The sequence below is a fragment of the Ptychodera flava genome, chromosome 14 (genome assembly GCF_041260155.1).
Source record: "Ptychodera flava strain L36383 chromosome 14, AS_Pfla_20210202, whole genome shotgun sequence".
NCBI lineage: Eukaryota > Metazoa > Hemichordata > Enteropneusta > Ptychoderidae > Ptychodera > Ptychodera flava.
In genome coordinates this window covers 3,113,274-3,129,527 of record NC_091941.1, presented here as the reverse complement: position 1 = coordinate 3,129,527, position 16,254 = coordinate 3,113,274, and the positions used below count along the sequence as shown (strand labels likewise).

The following is a 16,254-nucleotide window of genomic DNA, read 5'->3' as shown; positions in this document are numbered from 1 at the left end:
GATCTTTATCGGCATAGACCATGGCATTGGATTTGCTGATATTTATTACTTGCAAAATAGTTCAATGAATAGGATATTTCCATCCGGGGACTCTGTTATTTCGATGAACTTTAGGTGGACGGTGACCCGGTTGTAAGTTTACCATTTCTGATGAAACCAAAAGCCGGAACCACCTTTTGGTACTCGAACTGTAAACAGTATAGCCTTCACGTTCTTCACGTTTTGTTGCAATTGGGGTCAACAAGGCCATATCTCAGAAGTCGCGATCGGTAGATTTAACAAGTACCACAGTGCCTTAAGTTAAGCTCGTGTAAAACCGTCAACTTCATCGTTGGCACCGTTGTTCAGATATCGGTCCTAGTCTACAAAGATCGACGATTTGCTTTTCGGTCATTCGTTGCGTTCGCCTGCCGTCTGTGTCGGCCATGATGGAAATTAGAAACAGTCGTCATTTGTCATCTTTCGAAGGACGTGTACTTTACACTTTATTGCTCAACAACACACTAAGGAAGTGCGGTGTACCAGTGTGTACCGTCATCCGATTGATCATACAGGCAACAGTTCTTTCTTCAAATACCAGTTTCTCTCTCAGTGGATCTGTGGCATGCAGATTGATCGAAAAGGGACAATCGCGGAGCAGTCCTTACAACTGAAAATGATAGAGGTAAAGAACAAATGGGGCTGGGTTGTTACAGTGTGTACATTCATCGTCATTATACCTGTAACAGGTATCCCAAGTTCTTTCGGTGTAATATTCGTAAAACTGCAGGAAGAATATGAAATCACCGATTTCGAGACAGGTAAGTTATATATATATATATATATATATATATATATATATATATATATATATATATATATATATATATATATATATATATAGATATATAGATATAGATAGATAATAGATAGATAGATAGATAGATAGATAGATATTTATATATATGAAAAATAATGTACTGTAAATTCTTTATGCGGCCAACGTCACCAATAACTGGTAAATTCACAAAACCAGTGCCCTTCCTAATAATGTCGTCTGCTCCTGGGGTAGTACCAGATATACATAACACGAGCCCTAATCTCAATTCGAATGAACAAAAAACGCGCTAGGGTGACTAATGCATGAGAAATCGTTACGAATAAGAAAACTGGCAATAAAATGCAGTGAATTGACGGAAATAAGATTTTAGATAGATTATAAATAGATAAATTTGTTTGTGATGCATGTTAGTTCTGACATACTCGAATATGTCTCCTCGATAGTGATTAACATCGGATGGAACCGCACCGGAAATACATTTCTGACTTTTCTGTGATATTCCAGGATAGTGGTATTTGTATGTTTGTTATCAATTGCATTTAAATATTATTTTGAATGCAACAATCCAAAATCAAAAGGCAAATTGTTCTAATAACTTCTATCCACAATTGAATTTAGCACACAAAACTCTGCCATATTGTTTGATAAGATGGTCTGATAAGAGCATACATGCCTCGCAGAGGCAATATATCAGTTGAAAGGAAAAACATCTCCATTAATTATTTTTGTGATAATTGGGGTTTTGCTTTATTTGCGTGTTAGGATGGATCGGTTCCGTGGCGTTCGGCATTATTTTCATTGCCTCACCAATATCGACTGGCTTGTTCAAACGGTACGGACACAGAAAAGTTGCAGTTGCAGGGGTCGTCCTATGTTCCACGGGAATGTTAGCGTCATCTTTTGTGACGATACCCAGTCTTTTATTCCTGACCTACAGCGTACTTTACGGAGTCGGAACAAATTTTATTGACAATTCGTCACTGAACTTGATCGGGCTATATTTTCCCCGGAAAAACAGCGCTCGAGCGACATGTTTCGCTACACTTGGCTGGAGTGTCGGTAAGTTTTTTTAATGAAGAATTTATCCTGGTATTGCACAATGAGTACGGCAAAGAGCGATTCTGACAATGCAATTTTATTTTTATCGATAAATTACGAAACTCCTCCTAAAACTGCAACGCGGCAATAACGTGATAATGCGTATCATAATTCAGAGATTATTACAAAAATGGCTGCAGACATCACATTGCTACGCAGCGTCGGTATTGTTTGCACATTGTGGTAATGCATATGCAGGGAAACAGACCTAACCGGCGAATCAACGTAAAGATTAGTCACAGATTATTGGAAAGCATCGCCAAATTAACGTTGCTGCACATGGAATTTCTTTTATATGCTTGATTTGTTTCAGGTTCCCTGGCTTTCAATCCGCTGGTCGAGGTTTTGTGCGCACATATCGGGTGGCGACACACTTTCAGAGTGTTCTGTGGTGTTTTGTGTGTGGTCGGTATACCCTGCGTTTTGACGTACTCCCCTGTTCCAAGTGAAAGACTCGGACGGGAATGTTCAATTGAAAGATCTAACAAAGTGCAGGAACCGCAGACTTTTCGTCGATATGTCATATCTTTTCAGAAGGCCATTCAAGCACCGGGAATGTGGTTCTGGATTTTCGGAAATGTTTTGGCATGTCTGTCCTTGCTATTTCCCTTTGTTAACATGGTAAGTTATCTGACCTGTGTCGGAAAGCGGTTTAAAAAGGTCAATCCAAGTGAACGTCATTGGTAAGTTTAAATTGTCGCTCACTTGTAAATTATAATTCACTCCATTTCTAAGAAAGACGTTGATCTTCTCTACATGTGTTAAATATTGGTGGCGATGCAATATTTCATAAGAGTTAGAGAGCCGGACGTATGCAAGACTACTATCTGACAATACCGCGCTTACTGATCAATCGTCTGACATGTCGCCTTACAGACAAGTACGTATGTATGTGTGTGTTGTTGAAATGTGTGCGACAATAATTCTAAAAAAGTGTGAGACGTGCGGGATGATATTTCTAATGTCTCTCAAATACATATTTAATTGTAAGTAAATACTGGTTCATGTTATCATGGAAATACCATTTGCAAGAATGACCTTTCTCTGACATATATTATTCCCCGTAGAAAAATATGATCTGACTCCTTCATACTTAAAGCTGTTCGAAACGTGTTTATACCTATCAAAGCGTTATTATCATAGCCGTACCTGTAAACAACATTCAGTAACAACATTATATTTATATGTAGAAAAAAAAAAAAACACTCGTAAAATAGTACTTCGGTCCATTTTCATACATTTGTCACCGAAGGGAGATCCACGAAACCCGTTCACTTTGAAAGTTCGAAGTACGTCCCTTGTTTGTGCTTAAATTTCATTTTTACAGTACACGACATCCAATTCCTCCAATACACGCCTTATTGTGGGGACAGAATATGACAAAAAAGTATTTATGACACGAAAATATTCTATTCGCTCGAAAACGCAGGGTGTGAGAACAAATTGATCCTGTGTGGGATCCTAAGAGCACCAAGGCACTTGTGTTATTACACTTCCAGCGTGGATATGTTTCCACCTCCATAACCACATGTAAGAAAACGAATTCAGGAAGTTGGATGCATGATGTCATTCGTTCATGTCATACTTCCACATTACCTATATGCATAAAATTATACAAAAATCCAATATGGCGTACAACATACACCCTGTTTGATGTACTGGCAAATTTTCCTACACCCTATACCGGTGGACGAAAAGTGCTGTACAGACGGAGTTGTCAATACGTGGTCGCACCTATAACTGTAGTAAATGCCATGCAAACGTATGGATCACTTTAAGTTGGCACGCAGTCATCATTCAAGCCAAACTTACACCGAATTATGAGAAGCAATGATCGCCATTGTGTTTTAGATATCCGGTTACTTTGCCTAACTTTAAATTGATGTCTGAAACGATGTTGATAAACTTAATCGCGCAAATAGTTTTAATTCATGGTACAATTTTCTTTGAATGCAGATAAAATTCATGACAACGATTGGAATCTCAGAATTGCGGGGAGCCTTTGCCCTCACCGTTATGGGCATTGCAGATCTACTGGGTCGTATTACTACGTCTTTGGTCGGTGACCGTCTTCCATTCCATGTGATCTACCTTTATTGTCTATCGTACGTAGTGATGGCACTTAGCATCTTCAGTTTACTTCTGATAACCTCTTTCTCCGGGATGGTGATTTTTGTGTCAGGTAAGCGCTACAACAAATGAGGACGATTTAAGTATTTGAAAATGTCCTTCGAATTCGTATTTGCATGCGTCCGGGCGCTGTTGTTAGTTGTGTGAAAAAATATATATATATATATATATATATATATATATATATATATATATATATATATATATATATATATATATATATATATATATATATATATATATATACGATAACACGTTCGCGCCACGCTCCGCTAATCACATGCAATGTTTCTGTTACAAAAAGTATGAGAACAGTCCAGTACTATCAAAGTTTATTTGGTTTCTCAAGAACAAGAAGCAGGACTTTGTTGTTTCATGGCCAATCACCGACAAAATATCAAGTTACTCTAACATAAGCAAGCGATGTAATCTTTGTCTGTTGGACAGTTGTTATGTAGGTCATTTCCCCACACTCATCATGACCTGAGTTCAATTAGTCTAGAACATTCTCAAGGTCACTGCCCTTGATGACCTCACAACCTTGAATTCAATTAGTCATGTTTGGAATGTTCTGGAAAGTTGATTAGTTGTGTAAGGGAGATAATTTTAGAACAGTAATTAGCATGTCAATAAAAGTTCTAGATTGTTCTTATATGCCTTTATAAAAGGGACGCGCACAGCTTCCAGTCAGACTTTTGGGATCGTGTCTCTTGTGTGTTACTAAACTCCAGCAGTAGTCATTCTCAAGACTTTTCAAGACCTTCACTGTCAACGCTGGATTTATACTGTGGACTTTGTACAGCTTCAAGCCTGCAAGCCAAAGGACTGTTCATTCATCCGACTGACTGTTACAACTCTGAGACTGGAGCTTTGCCGTCCCAGCTGAGATAAGTAGTCTGTACACTTTAAAGCTTGTATTCTATCCCTAACTTAGCAATTAGTTTTATTTTCGTAATAAATTTTGTTTAAACGTTAACTGCTGAGTTCACCCTTTTGTTCGTTTCTCTGCACGTAACACAGTCAATGCTGGCAAATCTACGGCGTTGAACAAACGATCTGAGTTGAAATTGTTGTCATCTAATATTATTTTAAATCGAATTTCAATACCACCCAGAAATATAGTACAATGGTATGTCCCAACTCTATAAAAGGTAAATATCCTGAGAGTAAAAGTAGTCAGATGATTGCTAGATGCATGAAATGTAAGTCACAGACGTATTAGATATAATTACCCAGAAATTACAGAAACTTTGTCTGTTTTGTAGGTTTTGGATTCTGTACTGGTGTGATAAATTCCATCTTGTTCAAAGCATGTATGGATCTTTTTGGCGTGGAGATATTGCCGGAGGCTTGGACACTGACTGTAGTGGCAAGTGGCCTTGGTATAATGGTTGGTCCAAGCATTGCAGGTAAGAATAGCCTGTCAGGATAGACATCTATGGCACAAACACACGATTTAACCAAATTCTTACACTAGTTTAAGTGGGATATTGGACGCTACAATAACATCATATATACTTCTGCCATTGGGTTTTGGAGCCGTTTCAGAGCTACTTCGAAATCTCTAAATGTTGTCGTAATTGTGTTAAGAGTGAAAGACAGGGTATCAGACTTGATGATAATGCAACAAACCATATGGTATTATAATTTGATTTAGGAATGGAACAAGAATACAGTCTTTACTTTTACCAGGGAAAGCCAGCGTAACATAGATAGGTGAATAATTAAATAAATAAAGAAAGAAAGAAAGAAACTGACTTTCCTAGATGAAAACCCTCGGATCGGATGTAAAACTTGTTGTAAAAGTTACAATAATTCGAAGAATATAGTCTTCGTGCCTATGTTTACCAAGTGTGAGTGATTGTGCAGATATGAAATTGCCTGTCTCTATTACCACCATGTGAACAAATTACAGGTTTGCGGTAAGAAAACATTTATCTTAACGAGTTCATATGCAGAAAGCAACATCTACGCCTAAGATAATAAACTTCGTAATAAATTCCAACAACATTAACGATAGTCTGATTTAAAAACACTTGTAGACTGAAGTAATTGCTTTTGAAATACATATTTCAAATCGGTAGGAGAAGATTGAGAACATCATTTTTTATAAAAATATGAAAATTGATCAAACGGAGTCTATGGTCAAACGTGTTTCCTAAGTTTTCACTCTGATCAGAGAATGATCAAATCCATTCACTTTTCATACTTGCTAAGAATTGTAAGTAAATAAGGAATGGATAATGCCACTTGAAAGGATGATTGATAAATACTTTCCTTGTTCAAGGCGAGTTTTCGGACAGAATATATTTCTTCGTAACTTTACAGGTGTGACATACGACCACACACAGTCCTTCAGCATCGCTTTCTACATCGGTGGGGGTCTGTATATTTTGGCAGCACTCGTTTCCCTGTGTATTCCACTGGTTCAGAAGAGGAAAATCTGGAACCGGAGAGTCCATGGTTAGATTTTTACAGATAAAGGACATCGAACGATCGGTTAGTCATATAATGTCAATCGCAATGTGGAATTTTTACAAATGGAACGGTACAGCATCCGATTAAGTGACCAACTGCAAGGACCAAAATGCCATACAGCTAATACATTGACTATACTATCTGATATACATAGCGTTCAAGTTTAAAAACGTGAAGATTAAAATGACCTCCCTCTGTAGATCTATTCATCGTCGAACTCGTGTGGTGTACATGTAATGGCCATTGTGAGTGCATGTGTTACACTTACTCATCCACCAACTCACACGTAAAGCGCATACGCATACATACATACATACATACATACATACATACATACATACATACATACATACATACATACATACATACATACATACATTATTTTTTACAATTTTCCGATAGCATTTATATGAGTGTACTTTTTTGTGTTAGCGGATGTTGACAGTTTTGAATATTTTAAGCGTGACCAATTGTCACCATGAATTACTTATTTTGGGTTCCATATACACGCGTTGCCACGTCGCTTGTCTTATGTGAGCAGTGTGATCAACCACCATCTGCTACTTCGACAGGGATTGCGAAATGGCAGCCTACATCTGAGTGCTGTGCCGATCATTACATAGTTAAAGCGCTTCGTTTCCATGAAGAGCAAATAATTTTCGTTTGTTAAACATGGCCATGCAAGATCATGCAATCTAGAGTGGCTGAAAGTGTTAAGAGGCTTTGCTCGATCTTGATTTTTCAATCAATCAGCAAAGTTTATATAATGCCAAAATCCAAAAGCAGTGCTTTGCTCTATGACGCTCAATGACTAATGACTAAACCATACAGTATGCTCTTGAGAACATATAGTTTTCGTTTGAAAGTTTCCAAGTTTTGGAATTCTCTGATGTCGAGTGGTATTGCGTTTCACAGTTTGGTGCAGGGTATGAAAATGCTCGGCCACCATCGGTGATGGTTTGTAGGTTGTAGATGTTAAAGTTTCTTGGTTGATGAACGGAGTGTACGAATTGGAATATAGGACTGGAGTAGCTCATGGATGTACACTGGAATCTGGTAGTGAATAGCGTGGTCAATCCTAAGACGAACTGGTCACCAATGAAGATAGGTGAGAACTGGGGTGATCGGCGTAAATTTCCTGTAAGGTGTGATTATTCTCGCTGCAGCATTTTGAGCTCGTTGTAACAAGTCTGTTGTGTTATCTAGGGTCTATATAGAAGTGAATTACAACAGTCAAGTTTGGCTGTGAAAGTTGCATGTATAAAGGTTGGCATGCTTCATTAAGTGTGGTAGCGTCGTATATATCCATGATGGATCCATAGATGGCTGTAGATTTGTTTGCAGTTGCACTTAATGTGCTGACTTGACATGTGATTATTGTCAAAGACCATGCCGATATTACAAGAAGATGAGACGAGTATACGATCGAAGTAGAACCAATAATGACACTGTTGACTGGAACAGGTGCACAGTTGAACTTGGAGTTAATCAGGGAGACTTCTGTTTTATGGTCGTTGAGCTGGAGTTTATTGTGAGTCATCCATTCCTTGATGTCACGAATACAGGTTTCTACTGAGGACAAGGCTACAGGAGAGTCACGATGATAAAATGAAAGATAAAGCTAGTTGTCGTCTGCATACTGGTGGAAGCATGCTTTCCTAATGAAGCAATATAGATGGTGAACAAAAGAGGACATAGGAGCCCTGTTGTACTCCTAAACTGGGTTCTGATGTTTCACTGATGATATCCTTGATTTTGACGGACTGGTCCTTTTGCATAAAGTACGAGTGGAACCACTTGAGGGCAACACCGGAGATACCAAGATGAGACAGTCTGTGAAGCAATAAGTTGTGATCGATCTCACCGAACGCAGCAGAGAGATCAAGGAGAATGATTAGAACATAATTGCCAAAGTCCACGGATGAACAAATGTCACAGTGCACATTCAAAAGCGCAGCTCCTATACTGTGAAATTTTGTGTATGCTGATTAAAATGATGGCTGGAGAGGTTTTTCTTTACAGTGATCGGTGATTAGACAGCGACGATATTCTGAAGTACTTTGAAAGAAATGGCAGATTGGAAACAGGTCGGTAATTCTTGTGAATGTTTTTACGGGCATTAACCATATTGCATGGGATTTGTTGCAAAAGTAATGTAATGATTAAGATATGTCCATCCGGGGACTTTGTCAATGCAATGAACTTTATGAGGACGGTGACCCGGTTGTAAGTTTACCATTTCTGATGAAACGAAAAGGCGGAACCATCTTTTGTACACGAACTGAAAAGAGTATAGCCTTCACATTCTTCACGTTTTGTTGCGATTGGTGTCAACAAGGCCAGTCATCTCAGACGTCTTATTCAGTGGATTTAACAAGTACCACAGTCCCTGAAATTGAGCTCGTGTAAGATCTTCAACTTCATCGTTGGCACCGTTGTTCAGAAATCGGTCTACAAAATCATCCAGTTGCTTTTCTGTCATTCGTTGCGTTCGCCTGCCGTCTGTGTCGGCCATGATGGAAATTAAAACAGTCGTCATTTGCCATCTTTCGAAGGACGTGTACTTTACACTTTATTGCTCAACAACAGACTCAGGGAGTGTGGTGTACCAGTGTGTACCGTCATCCGATTGATCATACAGGCAACAGTTCTTTCTTCAAATACCAGTTTCTCTCTCAGTGGATCTGTGGCATGCAGATTGATCGAAAAGGGACAATCGCGGAGCAGTCCTTACAACTGAAAATGGTAGAGGTGAAGAACAAATGGGGCTGGGTTGTTACAGTGTGTACATTCATCGTCATTATACCTGTAACAGGTATCCCGAGCTCTTTCGGTGTAATATTCGTAAAACTGCAGGAAGAATATGAAATCACCGATTTGGAAACAGGTAAGATATATATATATATATACATTTATATATATATATATATATATATATATATATATATATATATATATATATATATATATATATATATATATATATATAATGTACTGTAAATTCTTTATGCGGCCAACGTCACCAATAACTGGTAAATTCACAAAACCAGTGCCCTTCCTAATAATGTCGTCTGCTCCTGGGGTAGTTCCAGATATACATAACACGAGCCCTAATCTCAATTCGAATGAACAAAAAACGCGCTAGGGTGACTAATGCATGAATAATCGTTACGAACAAGAAAACTGGTATAAAAAGCAGTAAATTGACGGCAATAAGAAGATTTAGGTAGATTCCAAATAGATAAATTTGTTTTTGATGCGAATTAGTTCTGACATACACGAATATGTCTCCTTGATAGTGATTAACATCGGATGGAACCGCACCGGAAATACATTTCTGACTTTTCTGTGATATTCCAGGATAGTGGTATTTGTATGTTTGTTATCAATTGCATTTTAATATTATCTTGAACGCAACAATCCAAAATCAAAAGGCAAATTGTTCTAATAACTTCTATCCACAATTGAAATCTGCACACAAAACTCAGCCATATTGTCGGATAAGATCGTCTGATAAGAGCATACATGCCTCGCAGAGGCATTATATCAGTTGAAAGGAAAGACATCTCCGTAAAATATTTTTTGTGATAATTGGGGTTTTGTTTTATTTGCGTGTTAGGATGGATCGGTTCCGTGGCGTTCGGCATTATTTTCATTGCTTCACCAATATCGACTGGCTTGTTCAAACGGTACGGACACAGAAAAGTTGCAGTTGCAGGGGTCGTCCTATGTTCCACGGGAATGTTAGCGTCATCTTTTGTGACGCTACCCAGTCTTCTATTCCTGACCTACAGCTTACTTTACGGAGTCGGAACAAATTTTATTGACAATTCGTCACTGAACTTGATCGGGCTATATTTTCCCCGGAAAAACAGCGCTCGAGCGACATGTTTCGCTACACTTGGCTGGAGTGTAGGTAAGTTTTTTTAATGAAGAATTTATCCTGGTATTGCACAATGAGTACGGCAAAGAGCGATTCTGACAATGCAATTTTATTTTTATCAATAAATTACGAAACTCCTCCTAAAACTGCAACGCGGCAATAACGTGATAATGCGTATCATAATTCAGAGATTATTACAAAAATGGCCGCAGACATCACATTGCTACGCAGCGTCGGTATTGTTTGCACATTGTGGTATTGCATATGCAGAGGAAACAGACCTAACCGGCAAAAATCAACGTAAAGATTAGTCACAGATTATTGGAAAGTATCGCCAAATAACGTGGCTTTACTTGTAATTTCTTTTGTATGCTTGATTTGCTTCAGGTTCCCTGGCTTTCAATCCCCTGGTCGAGGTTTTGTGCTCACATATCGGGTGGCGACACACTTTCAGAATATTTAGTGGTGTCTTGTGTGTGGTCGGTATACCCTGCGTTTTGACGTACTCCCCTGTTCCACGTGAAAGACCATGCAAAGAGGTCGGATCTTCTAACCTTCATCCGGAATGTTCAACTAGGTCTAACAAAGTGCAAGAACCGCAGACTTTTGGTCGATATGTCATATCTTTTCAGAAGGCCTTTCAAGCACCGGGAATGTGGCTCTTGATTGTCGGAACTGTCTTGGCGTGTCTGTCCTTGCTATTTCCCTTTGTTAATATGGTAAGTTAAAAATATCGTCCACATTTTTCACACGTTTTGCAATTTAAATGAGTTAGTGTGGAAGAGGAGAGCATGATATTGAAACATAAAATAATGAAATTAACCCGCGCCGGAAAAAATATATGACGGCACGCGAAAAGAAGAAGAGGATGACTTTTAACTGACGCGTATTCCACCGTCGTAGCCATCAGCTTTTTAATACTTATTATCTGGTGTGTGTCGAAAAGTTGGTAAACAAGGGCGATCAAAGTGAAAATAAATAGTACGTTTTAATTGTCGTTCACTTATAAATTACTATTCACTCCATTTTTAAGAAAAACTTTGACCTTCTTTAGATGTGTTAATATTGATGGAGATGGAATATCTCACAAGAGTTAGGAATTCTGTCTCTATCTATAGACCTTCTTTAGCTAATATTATTCCACTTAAAAAATATGATTCTGACTCATTTATAGTAAAGCTGTTCGAAACGTGTTTATACCTATTAAAGAGTAATTATCATAGCCGTACCTTTAACAGCATGCATTCAGTAACAACATTATATTTAGATGTAAAAGACAAAGAAAGCACTCGTTATGTAGTACTGCGGTCTATCTTCATACATTTGTCACCGACGGGGGATCCACGAAACCCGTTGATTTTGAAGTTCGTGCCATGTTTGTGCTTAAGTTTGATTTTACACTACGCGACATCCTCCAATACACGCCTTATTGTGGGGACAGAATATGACAAAAAAGTATTTATGACACGAAAATATTCTATTCGCTCGAAAACGCAGGGTGTGAGAACAAATTGATCCCGTGTGGGATCCTAAGAGCACCAAGGCACTTGTGTTATTACACTTCCAGCGTGGAGAGCTTTCCACCTTCCATAGTCACATGTAAGACAACGAATTCAGGAAGTTGGATGCATGATGTCATTCGTTCGTGTTATACTGCCACCGTAGCTATGTGCGAAACAAAAATCCAATATGGCGCACAACATACACCCTGTTTGATGTACGGGCCAATTTTCCTTGATCATATGCCGGAGGACCGAAATTGCTGTACATACGGAGTTGTCAATAGGTGGATCGCACCGATATCTGTAGTCAACGCACGTATGGATCATGTTAAGCTGGCACGCAGTCATCATTCAAATCAAACTTCCATCAAATTATGAGAAACAATGATCGTTATTGTGTTTTGGATATCCGATTAGTTTACCTGACTCTAAATTCCCCCTTTTAACGTTGATGTCTGAAACGATTATGATAAACTTAATCGCGAAAAAGGTTTTAATTCATGATACAATTTTCTTTGAATGCAGATAAAATTCATGACAACGATTGGAATTCCAGAATTGCGGGGAGCCTTTGCCCTCACCGTTATGGGCATTGCAGATCTACTGGGTCGTATTACTACGTCTTTGGTCGGTGACCGTCTTCCATTCCATGTGATCTACCTTTATTGTCTATCGTACGTAGTGATGGCACTTAGCATCTTCAGTTTACTTCTGATAACCTCTTTCTCCGGGATGGTGATTTTTGTGTCAGGTAAGCGCTAAAACAATTGAGAACGACTTCAGTTTTTGACAATGAAGTAAGCGATGTAATCATTGCCTGCTAATAATAATGGTGCAATGAAAAGAAATTGTTCAAAATAATTTAGCACCTTTCCAAAAGAACATTGCCGTACAACTAGCATGATCGTAAGCCTAATCGAAAACAATATCAGGAACATATTTTATTGATAAGAAAATAAAGAAACTTTGTCTGTTTTGTAGGTTTTGGGTTCTGTACGGGCGTGATAAATTCAATCTTGTTCAAAGCGTGTATGGATCTTTTTGGCATGGAGATATTGCCAGAGGCTTGGACACTGACTGTAGTGGCAGGTGGCCTTGCGGTAATGGTTGGTCCAAGTATTGCAGGTAGGAATAGCCTGTCACAATCGACATTTATGGCACAGACACATGATATAACGAAATCCTTTCACTAGTTTAGAAGCAATATTTGACGCTACTTGTAATATTACATATACTCCCGCCGTTGGGTTTTGGAGCCGTTTGAGAGGTACTGCGAAATCTCTATATGTTGTCATAAGTGTGTTACGAGTGAAAGAGAGTTTATCAGGCCTGATGACAATACAAACAATCCATAAGGTATTTTAATTTCGTTATTAGGAATGAAATGAGAATAATCTTACATTTGTGATAATAATTTTACTTTTACCTGGGAAAGCCAGCTTAAGATAAATGAATAAGTAAATAAATAAGTGGATAAATAAGTAAATTTATTTTCCCCGATGAAAACCATCTGATAATGTTAAAAGTTACAATAACTTTTGAAATATCATTCTCGCGAGCCAGAGCAATAATTTCCGCTCCGCTGACCTACGCAAAAATCCATTGACGGGTAGCGCTGAGCTGTTGCTGTAAAGAGGCGCGTGGTTTACGACGATGTGAAATATAAATTATAACCTTCGTACATATGTTAACCAAGTGTGCGTGATTGTGCAAATGTAAAGTTCTTGTGTTTATCACGGTCAGAAAACTTTTATCTGACCGAGTTCAGATGCAGAAAGCATCATCAACCGCTAAGATAAAATATTTTGTAACTAATTGTAACACCGTTTATGGTAGTCTGGTTTGAAAACAAGTGAAGACTAAAGTAATTGCTTTTGAAATACTACATTATGTATTTCAAATCGGTAGGAGAAGGTTGAGAACATCATTTTTTTTTAATGTGAAAATTGATCAAACGGAGTCTATGGTCAAACGTGTTCCCTAAGTTTTCAGTCTGATGAGAAAGTGATCAAATCCATTAAATTTTCATACTTGCTAGAATTGTAAGTAAATACGGAATGGATAATGCCACTTTAAAGGACGATTGATAAATACTTTTATTGTTCATCGCGAGTTCTCTTACAGAATATTTTCTTCATAACTCTGCAGGTGTGACATACGACCACACACAGTCCTTCAGCGTCGCATTCTACATCGGTGGGGTCTGTACATTTTGGCAACACTCATTTTCCTGTGTATTCCACGGGTTCAGAAGAGGAAAAGCTGGAACCGGAGAGTCCATGGCTAGATTTTACAGATAACGGACGTCGAATAATATCAATCACAAATAATGTCATATAATGTCAATCAACGTGGAATTTTAACAATTGGAGCGGTACAGTATCCGATTAAGAGACCAACTGCATGGACACAACTCTAAAATGTCATACAGCTAATACATTGACTATGCTGTCTGATATACATCGCGTTCAAGTTTTAAAACGTGAAGATTAGAATGACCTTCATCTGTAGATCTATTCATCGCATCGAACTCATGTGGCGTACATGTAATGGCCATTTTGAGTTCATGTGGTACACTTGCTCATCCACCAACTCACACATAAAACGCATATGCACACCCCAATATATATATATATATATATATATATATATATATATATATATATATATATATATATATATATATATATATATATATATATATATTATTTTTGCGATTTTTGCGTTAGCATTTATATGAGTGTACTTTTTTGCGTAAGCGGATGTACACAGTTTTGAATATTTTAAGCGTGACCAAGTGTCATCATGAATTACTTATTTTGGTTTCCATATACACGCGTTGCCGTGTCGCTTGCCTTATGTGAGCAGTGTGATCAACCACCATCTGCTACTTCGACAGGGATTGCGAAATGGCAGCCTACATCTGCGTGCTGTGGCGATCATTACATAGTTAAAGCGCTTCGATTCCGTGAAGAGCAAATAATTTTTGTTCGTTAAATATGGCCATGCAAGATCATGCAATCGAGAGTGGTTGAAAGGGTTAAGAGGCTTTGCTCGATCTTGATTTTCAATCAATCAGCAAAGTTTATATAACGCCAAAATCCAAAAACAGTGCTTTGCTCTATGACGCTCAATGACTAAACCACACAGTATGCTCTGGAAAACATGTACATTTTCAGTTTTCTTTTAAACGTTTCCAAGTTTTTGAATTCTCTGATGTCGAGTGGTATTGCGTGCCATAGTTTGGTGCACCGTATGAAAATACTCGGCCACCATCGGTGATGGTTTTGTAGGTTGTAGATGTTAAAGTTTCTTGGTTGATGAACGGAGTGTACGAATGGGAATATAAGACTGGAGTAGCTCATGGATGTAGACTGGAATCTGGTAGTGAATAGCGTGGTCAATCCTAAGACGAACTGGTAACCAATGAAGATAGGTTTGAACTGGGGTGATCGGCGTAAATTTCCTGGTGCGTGTGATTATTCTCGCTGCAGCAATTTGAGCTCGTTGTAACAAGTCTATTGTGTTATCTGGGGCCCATATAGAAGTGAATTACAACAGTCAAGTTTGGCTGTGAAAGATGCATGTATTAAGGTTGGCATGTTTCATTGAGTGAGGTAGCGTCGTATACATCCATGATGGATCCACAGATGGCTGTAGATTCGTTTGCAGTTGTACTTAATGTGCTGACTTGACATGTGATTATTGTCAAAGATCATGCCGATATTACAAGAAGATGATGCCGATATTACAAGATGATGATCTCAGACGAGTATACGATCGAAGAAGAACCAATAATGACACTGTTGACTGGAACAGGTGCACAGTTGAACTTAGAGTTAATCAGGGAGACTTCTGTATTATGGTCATTGAGCTGGAGTTTATTGTGAGTCGTCCATTCCTTGATGTCACGAGTACAGGTTTCGACTGAGGACAAGCCTACAGGAGAGTCACGATGATAAAATGAAAGATAAAGCTAGTTGTCGTCTGCATAATGGTGGAAGTTAAGAGCATGCTTGTGAATTAAATTTCCTAATGAAGCAATATAGATGGTGAACAAAAGAGGATATAGGAGCCCTGTGGCACTCCTAAACTGAGTTCTGATGGTTCACTGATGATATCCTTCATTTTGACGGACTGGTCCCTTTTGCATGAAGTATGAGTGGAACCACAGGCAACACCGGAGATACCAAGATGAGAGAGTCTGTGAAGCAGTAAGTTGTGATCGATCTTATCGAGCGTAGCAGAGAGATCAAGGAGAATGATTAGAGCATAATTGCCAGAGTCCGGGGATGAACAACTGTCATTGTGTACATTCAAAAGCGCAGTTTCTGTACTGTGGA

General features: G+C 38.4%; 2 protein-coding genes across 3 annotated transcripts; both read left to right on the top strand.

Moving 5' to 3' along the window:
• Positions 1-140: 140 nt before the first annotated feature.
• On the top strand, positions 141-6,725 carry LOC139148969 (monocarboxylate transporter 2-like). Of its 2 annotated transcripts, XM_070720442.1 has the most exons (6): positions 141-800; positions 1,583-1,879; positions 2,232-2,539; positions 3,875-4,100; positions 5,314-5,457; positions 6,377-6,725. In XM_070720442.1, exons 1-6 carry the CDS (start codon positions 605-607, stop codon positions 6,514-6,516), a joined length of 1,311 nt encoding a protein of 436 aa, XP_070576543.1. In that variant the 5' UTR covers positions 141-604; the 3' UTR covers positions 6,517-6,725. The 2 variants fall into 2 exon arrangements, with proteins under 2 accessions (XP_070576543.1, XP_070576544.1); XM_070720443.1 differs by lacking the exons at positions 5,314-5,457; positions 6,377-6,725 and adding an exon at positions 4,717-4,913 and having other exon boundaries at positions 459-800.
• A 2,095-nt stretch (positions 6,726-8,820) lies between these two features.
• Positions 8,821-14,536, top strand: LOC139148967 (monocarboxylate transporter 2-like). Its single transcript, XM_070720441.1, has 6 exons — positions 8,821-9,413; positions 10,146-10,442; positions 10,797-11,128; positions 12,437-12,662; positions 12,893-13,036; positions 14,060-14,536. The coding sequence occupies exons 1-6, from the start codon at positions 9,218-9,220 to the stop codon at positions 14,209-14,211; spliced, it is 1,347 nt and encodes a 448-aa protein (XP_070576542.1). The 5' UTR covers positions 8,821-9,217; the 3' UTR covers positions 14,212-14,536.
• The last annotated feature ends 1,718 nt before the right edge of the window (positions 14,537-16,254 follow it).